The 16114-nt window shown below is 34.9% G+C and overlaps 2 protein-coding genes across 2 annotated transcripts; both read left to right on the top strand.

The window, feature by feature from the left end:
* The first annotated feature begins 435 nt into the window (after positions 1–435).
* Positions 436–16105, top strand: LOC136818598 (uncharacterized). The gene is made up of 4 exons (XM_067074930.1): positions 436–579; positions 11464–11663; positions 12290–12392; positions 14472–16105. The coding sequence occupies exon 4, from the start codon at positions 14512–14514 to the stop codon at positions 15487–15489; it is 978 nt and encodes a 325-aa protein (XP_066931031.1). The 5' UTR covers positions 436–579; positions 11464–11663; positions 12290–12392; positions 14472–14511; the 3' UTR covers positions 15490–16105.
* LOC136818611 (uncharacterized) lies at positions 8463–10457 on the top strand. Its single transcript, XM_067074943.1, has one exon. It carries the CDS (start codon positions 8463–8465, stop codon positions 10401–10403), a length of 1941 nt encoding a protein of 646 aa, XP_066931044.1. The 3' UTR covers positions 10404–10457.
* Positions 16106–16114: the final 9 nt, after the last annotated feature.

Genomic DNA, 16114 nt, shown 5'->3' with positions numbered 1-16114 from the left:
GTTTAAAGTGGAACTAACAACTGACCAAACAAGACCAAAATCTTTAGATAACAATATGCATCTACTTTTTCAGAACTAAAAGAAAAAAAAATACTAATGGATGAGCCAAGTTTGTTGGAAAAAATTCAACATAAAATTGTGACATCTCCAATGGTAAGATTTTTCATCATTTCTACGCGTTTTTTATAAAAACATTAAAAAATTTTGAAGCCTTTGGATGTTCTTTTTGAGTTTTAAGCTTAAAAATGTTCTTGACATGTTCTTATTTTCATCATTTTCTAGTATTTGTGTCCATTTTTCTTAGACATCAGATGTTTTAAAACCGAAAAGCCTTATTAAAGGTTCTTTAATTAATACCGGTCAATTTGCTCTCGAAAAGAATATATTGGATTGTACTACATTTTTATACAATGGGTTTCAAAAGACTTTTGTCTCTCATTCTCTCTAAGACTATTATGGAAAGGTTCTTGGTGATTCCTTATTCAATACAAGAACCAATATCATCAGTGTTCTCGGCAGAGCAACTGCAGTATTTACTAGACGATGTACAAGATTGGTATTAAACGTCTTTAAATACAGGTAAGTGTGGAGTTTGATACCGCTCTTATTAATGTTTTTTACCATTATTATTAAATTTTTTAGCAAACAACTCATACCCCTTTAAAGGGAAATTTCTTTGGTTGTACTGAGTGCAGTTCTAGTTGTATTTTCTTTATTTTTTCCTTGAATCAAGCGCCTTGTGTATAACCTCCATACTTTCTTATTGAAAATGAAGAGAATACAAACAAAAACACCTTTGAGACTTCTCACAGCAACGTAAATTATCGACAAAATCGAATTGATCGAAACATTCCCGGGAACTTGAACATAACCTAGAATCTCCATAAAGCCCAAACCGATCAAAAGTTTTGCTGCTATTTTTAAAAGGTCCACATTCCCCTGATTTGATCCTAAGGTTTTGCTGGTATCTTTCTTTGTTTGATAAATCTTCATTAATGTCAAAAGAAGGGCAGTAATTGGTAAGACAAACGATATAACAGTAGGAATAATGTAAAACCAAAGTCGTGTTTTGAAGTCTTTGATCTAACAGATATTTGCATATCCTGCATTGATGTAACCAATACTATCCAATGCAATGGACGTTGCCACAATAAGTAAAGGTATTATAAAAGCTATTGCCAGATATTTGAGAAATGTTTTTGTTTTATTTCTGTTTGTTGTCGAGATGGAAGAATGCATTGTCATTTTAAGATCAAAACAAATAATTGTCAGCCACATTTGTGACACTAGTAGTAGATAATGTGTCATTATTCCAGAGTATTTACAAAAGTTACCGGTGGAATAAAGATCGTGAGTAACGAAAAATAAATCGCACAAAAATAGACAAGCTGTCATTGCTAATGTAATAAGTCCTGGCATGTTCTGCAGCTGTTTGAACATAGAATAAGTTAAAATCAAAAGACAGTAACATAGGAGGCTGTAAGAGGTACCAATGATTGTTATATAGGATTCAATTTGTACTTTTTTCTCTGCGTCAGATATCGCTTGAGAATTTTTGATTGTAGCTTTCATTTCCTCAGATTCATCACCAGGACGAACGCATTTCTTTGCAAAAATATCGTAAATTTCACTCTTGTTACAAGTGTTTAAAGATGATAATAATTCCATGTGTTCACTGTAAACATTTATTTTTCCAGTGTAATCCAGCGTGAATGACCACGTGCGCCCAGCTATATTTGAAACGCCACTTTTACGGCATGTTTGTTTCAGTAAATCTGTTTTCTCTGGGTCGTAATCGGGTGAACATTTGTAGCAATGTATATTCGCGAAACCGTTAGCTAACGGGGATGTATAAAATTTACATTTAATTTTCAAATGTTTTGCCTTGCATTCATCCCGGGAATGAGAATTGTAACACTTGAATCTTTTGTTCTGCAATAATGATGTTTCGTTGAGTCCGAATTTACACCTGCCATCTTCAAGGTTGCTTATATTCTTTCTGTTCCCATAGCTGAAATCAAGACAACTCACCTCTATACTTAATCTCTCGTAAACTTGGATAGTGTTACATTTTGCGCAAGATTCGCTTCGGTATAATTCCCCATCTTTTGAAAGAACTGGCATAGATTCGATCATAGTTCTGTAGCTTGAGGTTTTGCACAACTTGTAATCTTTCGTTGATTTCGTGCTTTCGTCACATGAAGATATCATGAAATAACTTTCACTTTCACTGTTTTTAATCCCTTTTAAGATTTCATTTCCAAGCATTTGAGAGCATTTATATTGCTCTCTTTGCGCCTTTGGATCCATTCTCTCTGTGAACTCTTCCAAATATCTTTCCAACGATAAAGAACCATTCCAAAATTTATCGATGCAGCAATTTTTAGTTTTAACACAACTGTCTTCACAAGAACAACAAAGAGCTTTTGTATCTCCAACTTTGCATAAATGAGCCTCCTTTTTACCTTCTAAACCTCCTTCTTCGGTTGAGAAAAAATCAGAAAAGGGAAAGTCATTTTGCCCAAGAATGCCAAAGCATAGAACACATAATGCTAAATTTAAGGCTATAAATGACTGCATGTATATTTTAACGCTTCTCCCCATCATGCCTTCCTAGACGAGATTTCAATCAAAAATAACAAGCAATCAGGTATTGGTATTAAAGGTATTAAAGAGTAAGTACCCAAATTCATCTATATGCTAACTAGAGTTTTCAAAGAAATCTAAAAGTAATGTTTAAAAGTTAACCATCTGAAAAAACTTCAATCTTAAAATTGCCAAGAAAAACATGCTTATTGAAAAATCAACAGAAAATCGAAATCGAAATTACAATATTAAGGGAAAAATTTAAATCTTTAATCGGAAATTTATCTTTTTAAAAATATATAATGTACAATTACAGTAATGACTATGCTCAATCATTTTTCTCCAACCTACCAAATTTCTTTCATCATCCCCACTACGCTTTATACCACACTAACCTGTTATAGGTTGCTAACAGTTCAGGCGTCAAATTGGTCTGAAAAAAGTAACTTATTTTGCTTTCTTTCTTATTTTATGTCTAAAAATAGGGTTTAAAATTCAAAATTTTGGAAGCTGCTAAGAATTTTTCTTTCAAATCTATTTGTAACTTTAGACTGAGATTCAGAAAATCCCTTGGAACGTCATGCCTGAACTTAAATCATTGTCATCATCAAGGGCTCGTATCTATCCCTCCAGGATCTCATTTTTCTCCCGCCAATCCCACAATTTTAACTAAAAATAACATTTCGTAGTTCTTTATAAGCTTTTGACTTGTAAAAGTGGTTTCTGGTTTTAAAATTTGCCATCTTTTGTCAAAACTTTGAGATTGAGAGCTGGAAAAGGGTAAAACGGTCCTGTGACGACACAGGGTTGAGATAAGTTTTGGAAGTACTTTGAATTTGAATCTAAATACCCTAGTTCCCCTAGGGTACTTCTGTGCAAAAAAATCGCAGACTCTTCACAAAATGAAAAATCACTTATGAAAAGAACCTTATCTGTAAAAGCTCAAAATGTCAGAATGAAACTCTGACAAAGAAATATGCAAATCCCCAAGGTAGAAACCATGATCTGTCTGGAGATAATTAAGAATGATCAGGTTTCAGAAAAAAGTTTATCGGTGCTTGAAAATAAGGCAAATCTAGTTTTTTTCCTTAGGGTCTTCTCCTTTATGAAGCTTTTCTTTCAAAATACTCGACCGGTTTTTCAAATTCTCCTGTTGCCCTTGTTTATTGATTCGAGTTTTGCCAGCGGTATTTTTTTCTTTGAGCACGAAATAAAGAATTTCAGTTTTTCGCACAGTCATGGAGTTCCAAAAAGTAGTGTTTTTTTGAAAAAATCGATCACAACTACATCAGATATAATAGTTTTGTAATTAGCTTGTCTTTTATCATCCCTTTTAACTTATGTAAAGGTTCAACAGAAAAGTCATCTTGGAGTAAACAGGAAAGCTTTCCTATATTCTTTTGAAAACTTCAATTAGTAGGATCTTCAAAAACTAGTAAATAGATTCTTACACCCTAAAGCATTCAGTATCTGAATTTTCTTCAGAACCGATCACATCAATTCTTCATCCATATAAAGATAAAGTTAGCAGATCATGACAAAGGCATTCTTATTACTTACCGTCTTGAATTTAGTATCTCAGACTTTTTGCTTCGGTATCCTGGGTCGAGTGGAGTTTCCTTTCGTTGAGTTTTTCAATAACGATGAAGATTACTTAGAAGGAAAAATTGAGGCTCATTTATGCAGAGGGGAGACAAAGGACATAGTAGCTCCTCGATGTTGTTCTTGTGAAGACGGTTGTGTTAAAACTAAAAATTGTTGCATCGATAAATTTTGGAATGGTTCTTTATCGTTGGAAAGATATTTGGAAGAGTTCACAAAGAGAATGGAGCCAAAAGCGCAAAGAGAGCAATATAAATGCTCTCAAATGCTTCGAAATGAAATTCTGAAAGAGATTAAAAACAGTGAAAGTGAAAGTTATTTCATGATATCTTCATGTGATGAAAGCACGAAATCCACGAAAGATTACAAGCGGTGCAAAACCTCATACTACAGAACCATGATCGAATCAATGCCAGTTCTTTCAAAAGATGGGAAATTATACCGAAGCGAATCTTGCGCAAAATGTAACAATGTTGTGAATTACAGACAATTGAAGATCGTGGGCAACTGTCGTGAGGGCTCAGAGAGCATAAATATGCGCAATGCTGGAGAAGATGGGTGTAAATTTGGATTGGAAGAAAAATTATTCCCAGGCAATACCTTTAAATGTTACAATAATCATACTCGGAATAAATGCATTTCAGAGGAATTCAAAGACAAATGCCAATCTTACAGTGCACCTTTAAATAATGGCTTCGCAAATATACATTGTTACAAATGTTCCCTGAACTACGACCCAAGTCAACATAATCTATTGAAGCAAACCTGCCAATCAAATCATGGGTTGTTAGTAGAAACCCAAACCTGGTCATTCACACTTGATTACACTGGAAAGGTCGACCTTTATAGCCAAGAAAAAAAGTTGGTATCTTCTGTACATGTTTGTAACACTAGTGAAATCTTAAACATTTTTGCTAAAGATTGCGTTCTTCCTGGTGAAGAAATGAACCAAACGATGCTAAGAGAAACAGTTTCTGAGAAATACGTGAAAATCGAATCCTATATAACAATCATTGGTACCTCTTACAGCCTCCTATGTTACAGTCTTTTGATTTTAACTTATTCCATGTTCAAACAGCTGCAGAACATACCAGGACTTAATACATTGGCAATGACAGTATGTTTATTCTCATGCGATCTACTTTTCGTCACTCACAATTTTTACTCTAAAGGGACCTTTTGCAGTTACTCCGGGAAGATTAAACACTACCTTTTATTAATATCCCAAATGTGGCTAGCGATTATTTGTTATGATTTGGCAATAACAATTCATTCTTCCATCTCGACAACAAACAGAAATAAAACAAAAACATTCATTAAATATCTGGTAATAGCTTTGCTGACACCTTTACTTGTTGTGGCAACGTCAATTGCATTGGATAGCATTGGTTACATCAATGCAGGATATGCAGATATCTGTTGGATCAAAGACTTCAAAATACGACTTTGGTTTTACATTATTCCTACTGCTATATCGTTTGTCTTGGCAATCGCTGCCCTTATTTTGACATTAATGAAGATTTATCAAACAAAGAAAGATACCAGCAAAACCTTAGGATCGAATCAGGGGAATGTGGACCTTTTAAAAATAGCAGCAAAACTTTTGATCGGTTTGGGCTTTATGGAGATTCTAGGTTATGTTCAAGTTCCCGGAAATGTTTCGATCAATTCGGTTTTGTCGATAATTTACGTTGCTGTGAGAAGTCTCAAAGGTGTTTTTGTTTGCATTCTCTTTCTTTTCAATAAGAAAGTATGGAGGTTATATTCAAGGTGCTTGATTCCACGGAGGAACAGAGAAAGCACTTTTCGAACTACCTCAATCAACACTGCAGAAGTTTCCATGTGACGGAGTAATATAAACTCATAAACATACAGGAAGCAAGTTGACAACATTTCAGATATGGTGGTCGATATTCACGACTGTCATGAGACGTCGAGCTTAGGGAAGATCCATCATTTAACAGGGATAACGAGCTGTTTTTAATTCTCAAATTATATAGTATTAAAACAATAATTTCTACTTTTCATAATAAAAACAACATATAGTGGGGTCGTTTAGCATAATTTACGGGGAAACAATATGATCTAGCTGAAACTTTCTCCAGACCTTCTCTATAGGATGCTTATACCTCAGGGAAAATTCCCCTAAAATCCCACTGGTGGAACATCCCTTTTTTGGGACATTTCTATTTTCCCCAGGCAAAATCCTAAGGGCGAAATTTTTTGAAAATTTCAAACTTATTTCCAGACAATATCAAGTATACCATTCGAAAGCTCTCGAAAAACTATATAGAAGACTTTTAAACGGGTATAGCCGATTTCATTACCTAACTCAAGATAATTCACGCAGAAGATGCTATTTATGGTCAATTTTGACCAAAGTGTGGCGAAAAGGGTGTCAGGAAAATTGCCCCCCAGAAAATTGCCCCCCAGAAAATTGCCCCCTAGGAAAATTGCCCCCCGGAAAATTGCCCCCTATTCTTCCATTTTTCGAAACTAAATCTAACTCAATTTTCAACATTTGGGAGATTTTGGATTACGCAATTTTACGTGATCGCGTCTTAACGGATTAAGAGATCTAGAATATTTTGGTCCAACGGTTGCAGGTTGCAGCCGTAATTTTCATTAAGTTGACGCTTTTTATAAGGAATAATGTGGTTTAACCATGGAATACAGAGAAAGCGTTTTCTCTGTTTAGCGATAGTCAATTTCAATGTGTTTTATACTGTATTTCTTTCGCTATTCAAGTATTTTCTTTATGGTTTTACAAAATTTCTTGGTCATATGGAATGGATAACTTCATTCTTACTATATTCCTCACAATGACCATTGATCTGCTTTGCATGTTTTATTTTTTAGTTTTTTCTTAAAGAAAAAAGACGCCTCAAAAACGACTTTTACAAGTTTTGTATGAGGTGGAGAAAGATAGTCGAGTAATAAAATCACTTTCAAAAAAATCTTTCCCCATTTCTTAACCCTAAGCGCCCTATCCGTGCTATCTTAAGCTAAGGGAACTAATTTTTACTAACTTGCCAAAATAAGTTCCCACCAAAATTAAAATTTCAGTTTTCTTGGCTAAATAACCCCTGAAATTCAACAAAGTTGCTCAAAATAAGATGAAATAGAACAGATTTGCGCTGTCATTCGCTAAAATTAATTCCAACCACAGTTAAAAAATTAATTACAGTATTCCCCAAAAAAAGTTCCCACCAAAATAATCTATTTTTCGAAAATTTTCTACCCAGGACATTGTTGATCCAACCCCTCCTCCGCTTATCAATTTTTCGGAATCTGAAACTTCTTTTTTGTACGGATTATGCTGTTTTAGCCTTTTTTCCAATCCACCCCCGCTGACCCCCGTTTAATAGGTACCCTAAGAGTAATTCAAAACTACTTAATTTTACAGCTACAATGGCCATTTGAAGTTTCATTGGATTTTATAAAAAAGTGGAAAAAAAGATGGCGGGGGGGGCAATTTTCCGGGGGGCAATTTTCCTAGGGGGCAATTTTCTGGGGGGCAATTTTCTGGGGGGCAGTTTTCATAGGGGGCAGTTTTCCTAGGGGGCAATTTTCCGGGGGGCAATTTTCCGGGGGCAGTTTTCCGGGGGGCAATTTTCTCGGGGGCAATTTTCCTAGAACCGGCGAAAAGTGGAACTTGCGCATGAAATATCTCGAGTTAAATAAGGAAATCAGCTATAACCGTTTAAAAGTCTTCTATATAATTTTTCGAGAGCTTTCGAATGGTATACATGATATTGTCTGGAAATAAGTTTGAAATTTTCAAAAAATTTCGCCCCTAGGATTTTGCCTGGGGAAAATAGAAATGTCCCAAAAAAGGGATGCTCCACCAGTGGGATTTTAGGGGAATTTTTCCTGAGGTATAAGCATCCTATAGAGAAGGTCTGGAGAAAGTTTCAGCTAGATCTTATTTTTTTCCTACAAACAGCCTGTATTTTTGTAACACGACCACACTACATAACAAAAATCTGAAGAATAAATGGCTTTTCAATTATTCTCATGAAAATGATTATTAAAATTTTGTATTCATGATAACGACCCAAAAATAACCCAAAAACATTTCATTGTGATATTGAATCTCGCCTTTCATCAAATTAAATAAGATTCAAAGATCTAGATTTGATAATCAAAATTAGAAATATGATATATTGAAAATGATTTTTGGGGAATAACTTTTGGAATTTTTTTTTGCTGAAAAAAGTAAAGAAGATAGACCTCCATTTCAAAGAAACATTATTTGCAAACATCCGAGAAAAATGCATTTTCCAATGAGACCATTAATATCCTTCCTGTGTTTACAAATCGTTTCGGTCAACTCTCAACGGCTTGAAATCTTACCGTTTGTCAATTTGACGAACTTAACATTTACTGATGATCTCCCCTTTGAATTTCCTTTCCTTAAGTTTCTTGAAAGTGAAACATTGCATCCTAATCACCAATATAAAAAGGAATCTCATCTCTGTGAAGGACGTAACACAGATAGAAGTTCCAGTTGTTGCTCTTGTCAAAACAGTTGTATAAACACTAGAAACTGTTGCATTGATAAATTTTGGAATGGCTCTTTATCGTTGGAAAGATATTTGGAAGAATTTAATGACATTATGTATAACAAAAGATCTTATGATTACCGATGTAGTCTTTTATTTGGTCCCAAATTTATGAATAAGATGACAGAAAGTAAAAGTGAAAGTTACTTCATGATATCTTCATGTGACGAAAGCACGAAATGCACGAAAGATTACAAGCGATGCGAAACGTCGAATTATCAAAACATGCGAGAGACGATTCCAGTTCTTTCAAAAGGTGGACAGTTATATCGTAGTGAATCTTGTGCAAAATGTAACAATGTTACAAAATATAAATATCTGAAGATTTCAGTGGTTTGCCAGGGCCATTCCGAAAAAAACATTAGTATGTTAAACGAAATGAATTGTCATTTCGGATTGGAAATGCACAACAATAAAGTTTACGAATGCTCAAACAGTGAACATCCGAAGTCAAGATGTCGTGATCCAAACTATCAAAGGAAGTGTTCTTCCTATTCATCCTTCCTAAATGATGGATTTGCAAATATAGATTGTTACAAATGTTCTGGTGCTATTCTGCCAGCTCATCTCCAATACGTTGATCTACTGAGAGAATCATGTGAAATGACCTTCAATAATCTAATGTCATGGGCTTTCACCTTAGATTTTTCAGGGAAAATTTCAAACAGACAAATTTGCGAAACCGGTGAGATTTATGATGTCTTCGAACATCAATGCTTGGGAAAAGAAAATTTTACAAATTCGATCGACAAAGTCGAAGATAATTATGAACAAATACAACGGATGATGACTTTTATTGGTACCTCGATAAGTTTGTTTTTTTATGCTTTTTTGATAACTACACACTTGATCTTTAAGGAGCTTCGTAATATCCCTGGCTTGAATACTCTTGCTTTGGGTGTCAGCTTCTTTATCAGTGATTTCTCTTTATTAACCCATGGTTTATATGCAAACTCTTTCTTTTGTAAATACTTTGGAATCTCCTTGCATTACCTATTATTAGTAGGGCATATGTGGCTAACAATTATTTGTTTTGATCTTAAAATGGCAATGCATTCTCCCATCTCGACAACAAACAGAAACAAAACAAAAACATTTCTCAAATATCTGGTAATAGCTTTGCTGACACCGTTACTTATTGTGGCAACATCAATTACATTGGATAGTGTTGGTTACATCAATGCAGGATATGCAGATATCTGTTGGATCAAAGATTTCAAAACACGACTTTGGTTTTACATTATTCCTACTGCTATATCGTTTGTCTTAGCAATCGTTGCCCTTCTTTCGACCTTAATGAAGATTTATCAAACAAAGAAAGATACGAGCAAAACCTTAGGATCGGATCAGGGGAATGTTGACATTGTGAAGATAGCAGCAAAACTTTTGATTGGTTTGGGCTTTATGGAGATTCTTGGTTATATTGGTTCACCTGAGAAAGTTTCCAGTTTGATATTCTCGATGTGTTATGTGACAGTAAGAAGTTTAAAAGGTGTTTTCTTATGCGTCATCTTTCTCTTCAATAAGAAGGTTTTCAGGTTATATTCCAGAAGGATTTTAAGACGAAACACAAGAGAAACTACTGTTTCTGTTAAAAATGCGAAAAAATGTTCTGTTAAACTCGATGTGAGATCAAGCCAATTGAAATAATCGCCGGAACTATCACATATGCAGATTTGTGTATCACTTGTAAATTAAGTAAATATAAAATAATGAAGAGAAGATGGTCTTATTATGTGTCTAGGTTTTCTTAGACACAAAAGTAACCTGTTCCCCTAAAGCTTCGTCCTCTGAACAACGAAATTTCCAAAAGTGATTTCGAATCACGGATATGACTTAAAGGGTTGGATGATAATTACAGATCTTGGCCTTAGTACCAATTAGGTGAAGTGTAGTAAGTAAACGAATACAATAAGTATAATAATGTCCCCATGTAGGACACTGGGTACATTATGGGTTAAATTTCTATTGAACTATGAAAAAGAATTATTTGATTTTTCTTAATAAGTATTTACTATAGGCATAAAATATAGTTCCTGCCCAAGTCGGCGGGCCGCTTTCTTTTGTGCGCACAAACATTACGCCAATTTTTCAAATTCATCTAGACATCAGAACCCAGTCGTGTTCGTTTTAAACTCCCCCTTCCCACAGACCCACTGGAAAAATATCGTGGAAAATTATACTCCAATTTTTGTCCCCACTGAAAATGATCAATCCTAATAACCGATCCTCACTGCAAAATACTATGCTGTTTTTCACATCCCCACTTAATTTTCTGACTTGAAAACAAAAGAATCTAAATCCCCAGCTATAAAGATATGGGAATATGAATCCGCATCGATTTTTGTCCGTTATTTTTACTCCCCACTAGCTGAAAAAATCCTACCGGGTCTATGAGAAGGGGTTTTAAGACAAAAGGCAAAGAGGTTTTGAATGTTTTGGCTGTAGAAGCTTGTCATCGCATCCAACCCCATAAGAGTTGGTGCTGGCAGAATGACGCGAGGATATGTGTTCTCCATCTTCGATTCTTTGAATAGTAATGAGATTGAGACATGCGCGATGAAATACTTATTGTCCGTCTCCACAGGTTAAAGATTTTAGCAGAATGGACGACCATGAATGGTATGTTATGAGATTACTTTCTTATGAGCAAAGTATGGTATTCCTGCAATTCCACGCTCCCACATAGATTTTCCTTCTTAATTGGCAGGGCTTAACAGAGAACCGTCTTGTCCTGTCACGTTACACACTCCTACACCTCAAAGATCTTTGAAAATTGCCAAAATAAACTTTGTAGTATCATCTTTTGCTTCAAACAAACATGACGTCATTGGGTCAGTTAGTCAAACAATCTTATCTTATCTCTACTCATTGATGTGGGTTGCAATGTTTCCAATTTCAAGTCAGCAGGTATAATGTTTCTTATTTTCTTCTCTTACACGTTTTTTTTTTATAAGGAACCTTAAATTTGCTCTGAGCCTGGAGTTCCTTATTTTTACAGAGAATTTCAGTCTCAAAGTTCCTTATCGAGTTCCTTACTACATAGGAAATTTTGAACTTTTTGCCCCTTGAAAGATCAAAATTTGGTCAAATTAGTCCCAATAAGGTACATTATTTTCAAATCCACTTATTCTCAGCCTGAGCAGTTCAACAATTCCTTATTTTTTGAACCATTTTCAGCCTCGAGTTCCTTATAAACGTGTTCCTTATAAAAAAAAAAACGTGTATTTTGGAAAAGAACAAGAAAAATCTTGTTCATTTGATAAAAATATTTCAATATTTCTCTTTTTAAGGGCTTTAAAATTTTTAATTTGAACACAGTGGGCTATTTAAAACACAATTCGTAGTTTCTTGTTGTAGTAATTACTTGTCAAAATAGTTTTGATAATATTTCTAAATTTCTGTTAAGTGGGCTCCTTGTAATAGAAACATATTTGCAAACTTTCAACACTTCGTTATTTTAGGTGTCAGAGGGAAAATCCGTGACAGGATTCTTGGTAAAACAATACAATATTAGGGATCAAATTCTATTTCAGGATATTTTCGAATTCACATTTTCCAAGAATGGTGGTATTTGATTAAAAGGCGGAACGATTGCCAAGTGGGTTCCCTTAAACATGACACAAGTGTTTGTTAAAGGTAAATATGTTCTGTTTTTATATCTTTGCTTTCTTTATTTTATTCAAGAAAATTGAATATAATCGGGAGGTACTAAAATGCTACTTTTGGGGGGCCTTCTGGGGAATAGGTCAACTTTATCAGCTTTTTAGTTTCACAATTGAGTTCAAACTGAATAATCAATATAGCAATATTGGAGAAGTGCTAAAATAATTTTTATTTCGTTGAACTCCTGAAAGTGCACGATTTACGTAAAAAGTGGGTGTAAAAAATCCTCTTCTCTCTTTCCAAAGCTTCTTTAGCGCCTTATCTACCTTGCACTAATCTAATAACACTTTTCAAGTAAAGTGTTTTTTCATTTCGAAACTGAATATGAATTGAACAAAGGAAGAATATTCAGTGACAATCGTCAATTTAAAAATAATACATTAATCTGATTGGCCGAGAAAGATTGGGCGAGAGGTTCAGAAGAGTGCGGGAATCGCGGGAATAAGAGATGTCAGTCTTTCACCCATCTTTAACAGGCGTCATACTCAAAAAGTTTTTGCAAGAAAACGATACAGTTTCGTGGGTGAAAGATTCAACCCCTTTAAAAGAAGACCTTGTTTTCAGATTTCGTGTGGAAAGGGAATGTAAAATTGTAACATGATGACTTGTTTGCAACAAACTATCAAATTTTTTAAACATTGGTTCTCAAATTTTGTTTGATGAGTTTTCCACATATTATTTCCTGGGAAAGTTGTTAGCTATTTTTTCAAAAAATATGTTTTCTGAGAGAGATATTCTACTAATAGTTGCATGTGTTGAGAAGTGGAAAACTAATGGGGACTTTTCCCCTTGCAGGATTCTGCATGGTTTGCTTTCAATTACAGTGTTTCAATTACATTTGTGTCGGTACATGCAGGGTTGAAGCAAAGAAAAACATTTGCAATGCTATTATGAATTCAGTTTTTGTTATAAGAATTATCGGTGGTTGGTAACTTATCAGTAGAAAACTCGTAGGTGAAAATATTCGTCGTTAAAAACCTTCGCTGCTTGCAAATAATTTCGTCATTTATCGTCGGAGAATTCTCTCAAGATAAGGTATAATAGTGAAAACTATACTGTTAATGTTGGGGTTTCGGTTGCTGTCGAATTATAGTCTCTGTTTTCTAAAATATCTTAAATTCTCTAAAAGTAAAGTTTGAATGTTATTGATAAAACAAACAATCTTTCTCAGACTTTTTTGGGCTGTCGCCACTTGAAAATTTTTCAATTTCTCACGACAGATAACCTACGCCTGCTGAAAGTTTACATTTAAGTAGGCGAAAGTGCCTCGTAAAGCATGTTTTAAAATTTCTTAGAAAAAAAATTAGAATACAAATGGCATAATGACGAAGGAAAGTTAAATTTATGGTATCAGCATTATTAGCAAGTCTATGTCAATTTGTAGCTTTTGAAGTACACACATAAACGTAATTTATAATCAGTTCTCAGTTAGCAAAGACCACAAAGACATTGGATATGATATTTTGAGTAAGAAAAATAAATGTTATGTTGACATTAGCTTAGCAGCTGTATGTGGTTAGCACTTTATACTTTGTTCATGTAAAACTAGCAAATATCAATATTCAACTGCAGATAAGATTCGCTAAAAGTTTTATTAATTTTTGCATGTTTCTGCTAAAATTAGCAGGCTTTGCGTGAGAGCTTAATATCACTCAATTTCAATACACCTTTTCGACCGTAGTCGCGTGGTCAGGCGCGTGCCACTTTATTTAATTTACCACCCTAAACTCGATCCAATCCTTTTTTTTTTACACTTTTTTCTATTGTCTTAAGGTGCGAAAAAAAGACTGGGACGGTTTTAGAGTGGTAAAACGGACAAAAAATGTCCGCTCGGCAATTGGCGGCTACGGTCGAAAAGGTGTATAGCGAAACAATAGTAAGGCCGAGTGAACGTTTGACGAGGATACTGTATAATTTGAATTTAGCGCATTAGGAACACGTGGTTACAAAACAATCATGTTTCTTGGTTAGACAAGAAAATCCCACCCTATATTTTACATCTCATCTCTGCTTCAAATAAATACTCAACAACTATCTTGCTTTATTTTTCAGGTTTTTGAAAAGTTACAAAATATTTGAAGATTCACTAACAATGATGAACATCTACATCTTGAAATCTGTGTTGAGTTTTGCTGCTTCGTTACTGCATTGTGTCGGTTTCTGGGCGTTATGGAACGTCAAACAATCGAACCCGTACATGATCACGCAACGGTTATACCTACTACACTTAAGCCTGGCCGAGAATTTTCATTCGTTCTTCCTTGGTATTTGGTATATCAATACTTTATTTGAAAACCCAAGATGGGCGAATTATGCCTTCATCTGTGCGGGCGGTGGGGCGTTTCTTTGGTATTTATCAATTATGATCATGCTGACAATTGACCGCTTCCTCATGGTTTATTTAGATGTCCGATATTTAGTTTACTGGAATGTCCGAAAAACGAAGCTGGTTTTGGGGATTTGTCTGGGTGTTTCGGTAATCGCGAATGTCATTTTCTTGGTATCGCTACCAACGTTCAACCAATCGCTGAAAGTCTTTTCTGTTTATCTTTGGTTTCCCGTCGATAATGGCTTCATTTTCATCGCCGTCGTTACATACGCGTATATTTTCAAACGCGTTTACCAACCGACCAATAAGAACGAAACAAAAGCGCGCGCTTACACAATCGACTCAACAAACGCATCTTCCGATCACGTGATTCATCATGACGTCATCGCTGATGACCAACAACGACGTTTAGCCTCGAGAACAATGACTCAAAAGTCATCACATAAATTCCCAATGAAAACTTTTATGATTCCGCTTCTCTTGATCACGACTTTCATCCTTTTTATTGGATTCCCTGATAATACATACTTTTGGTATTTCTGTCTAGACAAAGAGGTGCCACAAGCCTTGGAGACTCTCTTCTATATTTTTTATCCATCCGGTATAATGTCGGATGCGATAATTTACGTCTTGTTTGCTAAAGACGTTCGAACGTACCTTTTCAAGAAGTTGGGCCTTGTGAAACAGAGAGCCAGAGGTGATAGTCAAGCTACGGTAACCACCTCAGATTACAACGTTTGACTTATCTGAATAACAAGAAGTTAATGTGTATATAGTAGTAGGGTACTAAGTATAGGGTCCCGAATATACGTCATTTTTGAAAATATTTTCAGCTATTACAAGCTGCATTGCTCCAAAAGCCTGGTTTAAGCTTATAATGGGCTCTTCCAGAAAAAATCCGTTCATGGGGAGTGGAGGATATATTATTTTTTTCATGAATTACCCCTGGACATTTTGATTTTTAACCCCCTGGACACGGGTTATACCCCTGGACAAACATCAAATCAACCCCGTGGACACAAAAAATTACCACTGGACATTGGAATTTACCCCCTGGACATAGCAATTTTTTGGTATTTTTTCAATACCCCTGGACAATTCATCCTCCACCCCCCATGAACGGATTTTTTCTGGAAGAGCCCAATCACCTTATTTTGGGGTATTCGGAGGTACAATTTCGGAGGACTTACTTTTATTCGGACCCCACTATTCGGGACCTTAAAGTAATGAAATAATGAATAATGTATGTATTAAATATATGACTGGTATTAAATTGTAAATTGTATATCAATATTAATATTATCTCAAAATATCTTTTAACTAGCTAAAATGAAAAATTTGTCAGTTGTAACAAAAATATCTAGGC

This window comes from Clytia hemisphaerica, unplaced genomic scaffold (genome assembly GCF_902728285.1).
Source record: "Clytia hemisphaerica strain Z4C2 unplaced genomic scaffold, Clytia hemisphaerica genome assembly, whole genome shotgun sequence".
Lineage (NCBI taxonomy): Eukaryota > Metazoa > Cnidaria > Hydrozoa > Leptothecata > Clytiidae > Clytia > Clytia hemisphaerica.
Note: the sequence above shows the minus strand (reverse complement) of the source record. Positions and strands in the feature narration are given on the sequence as shown.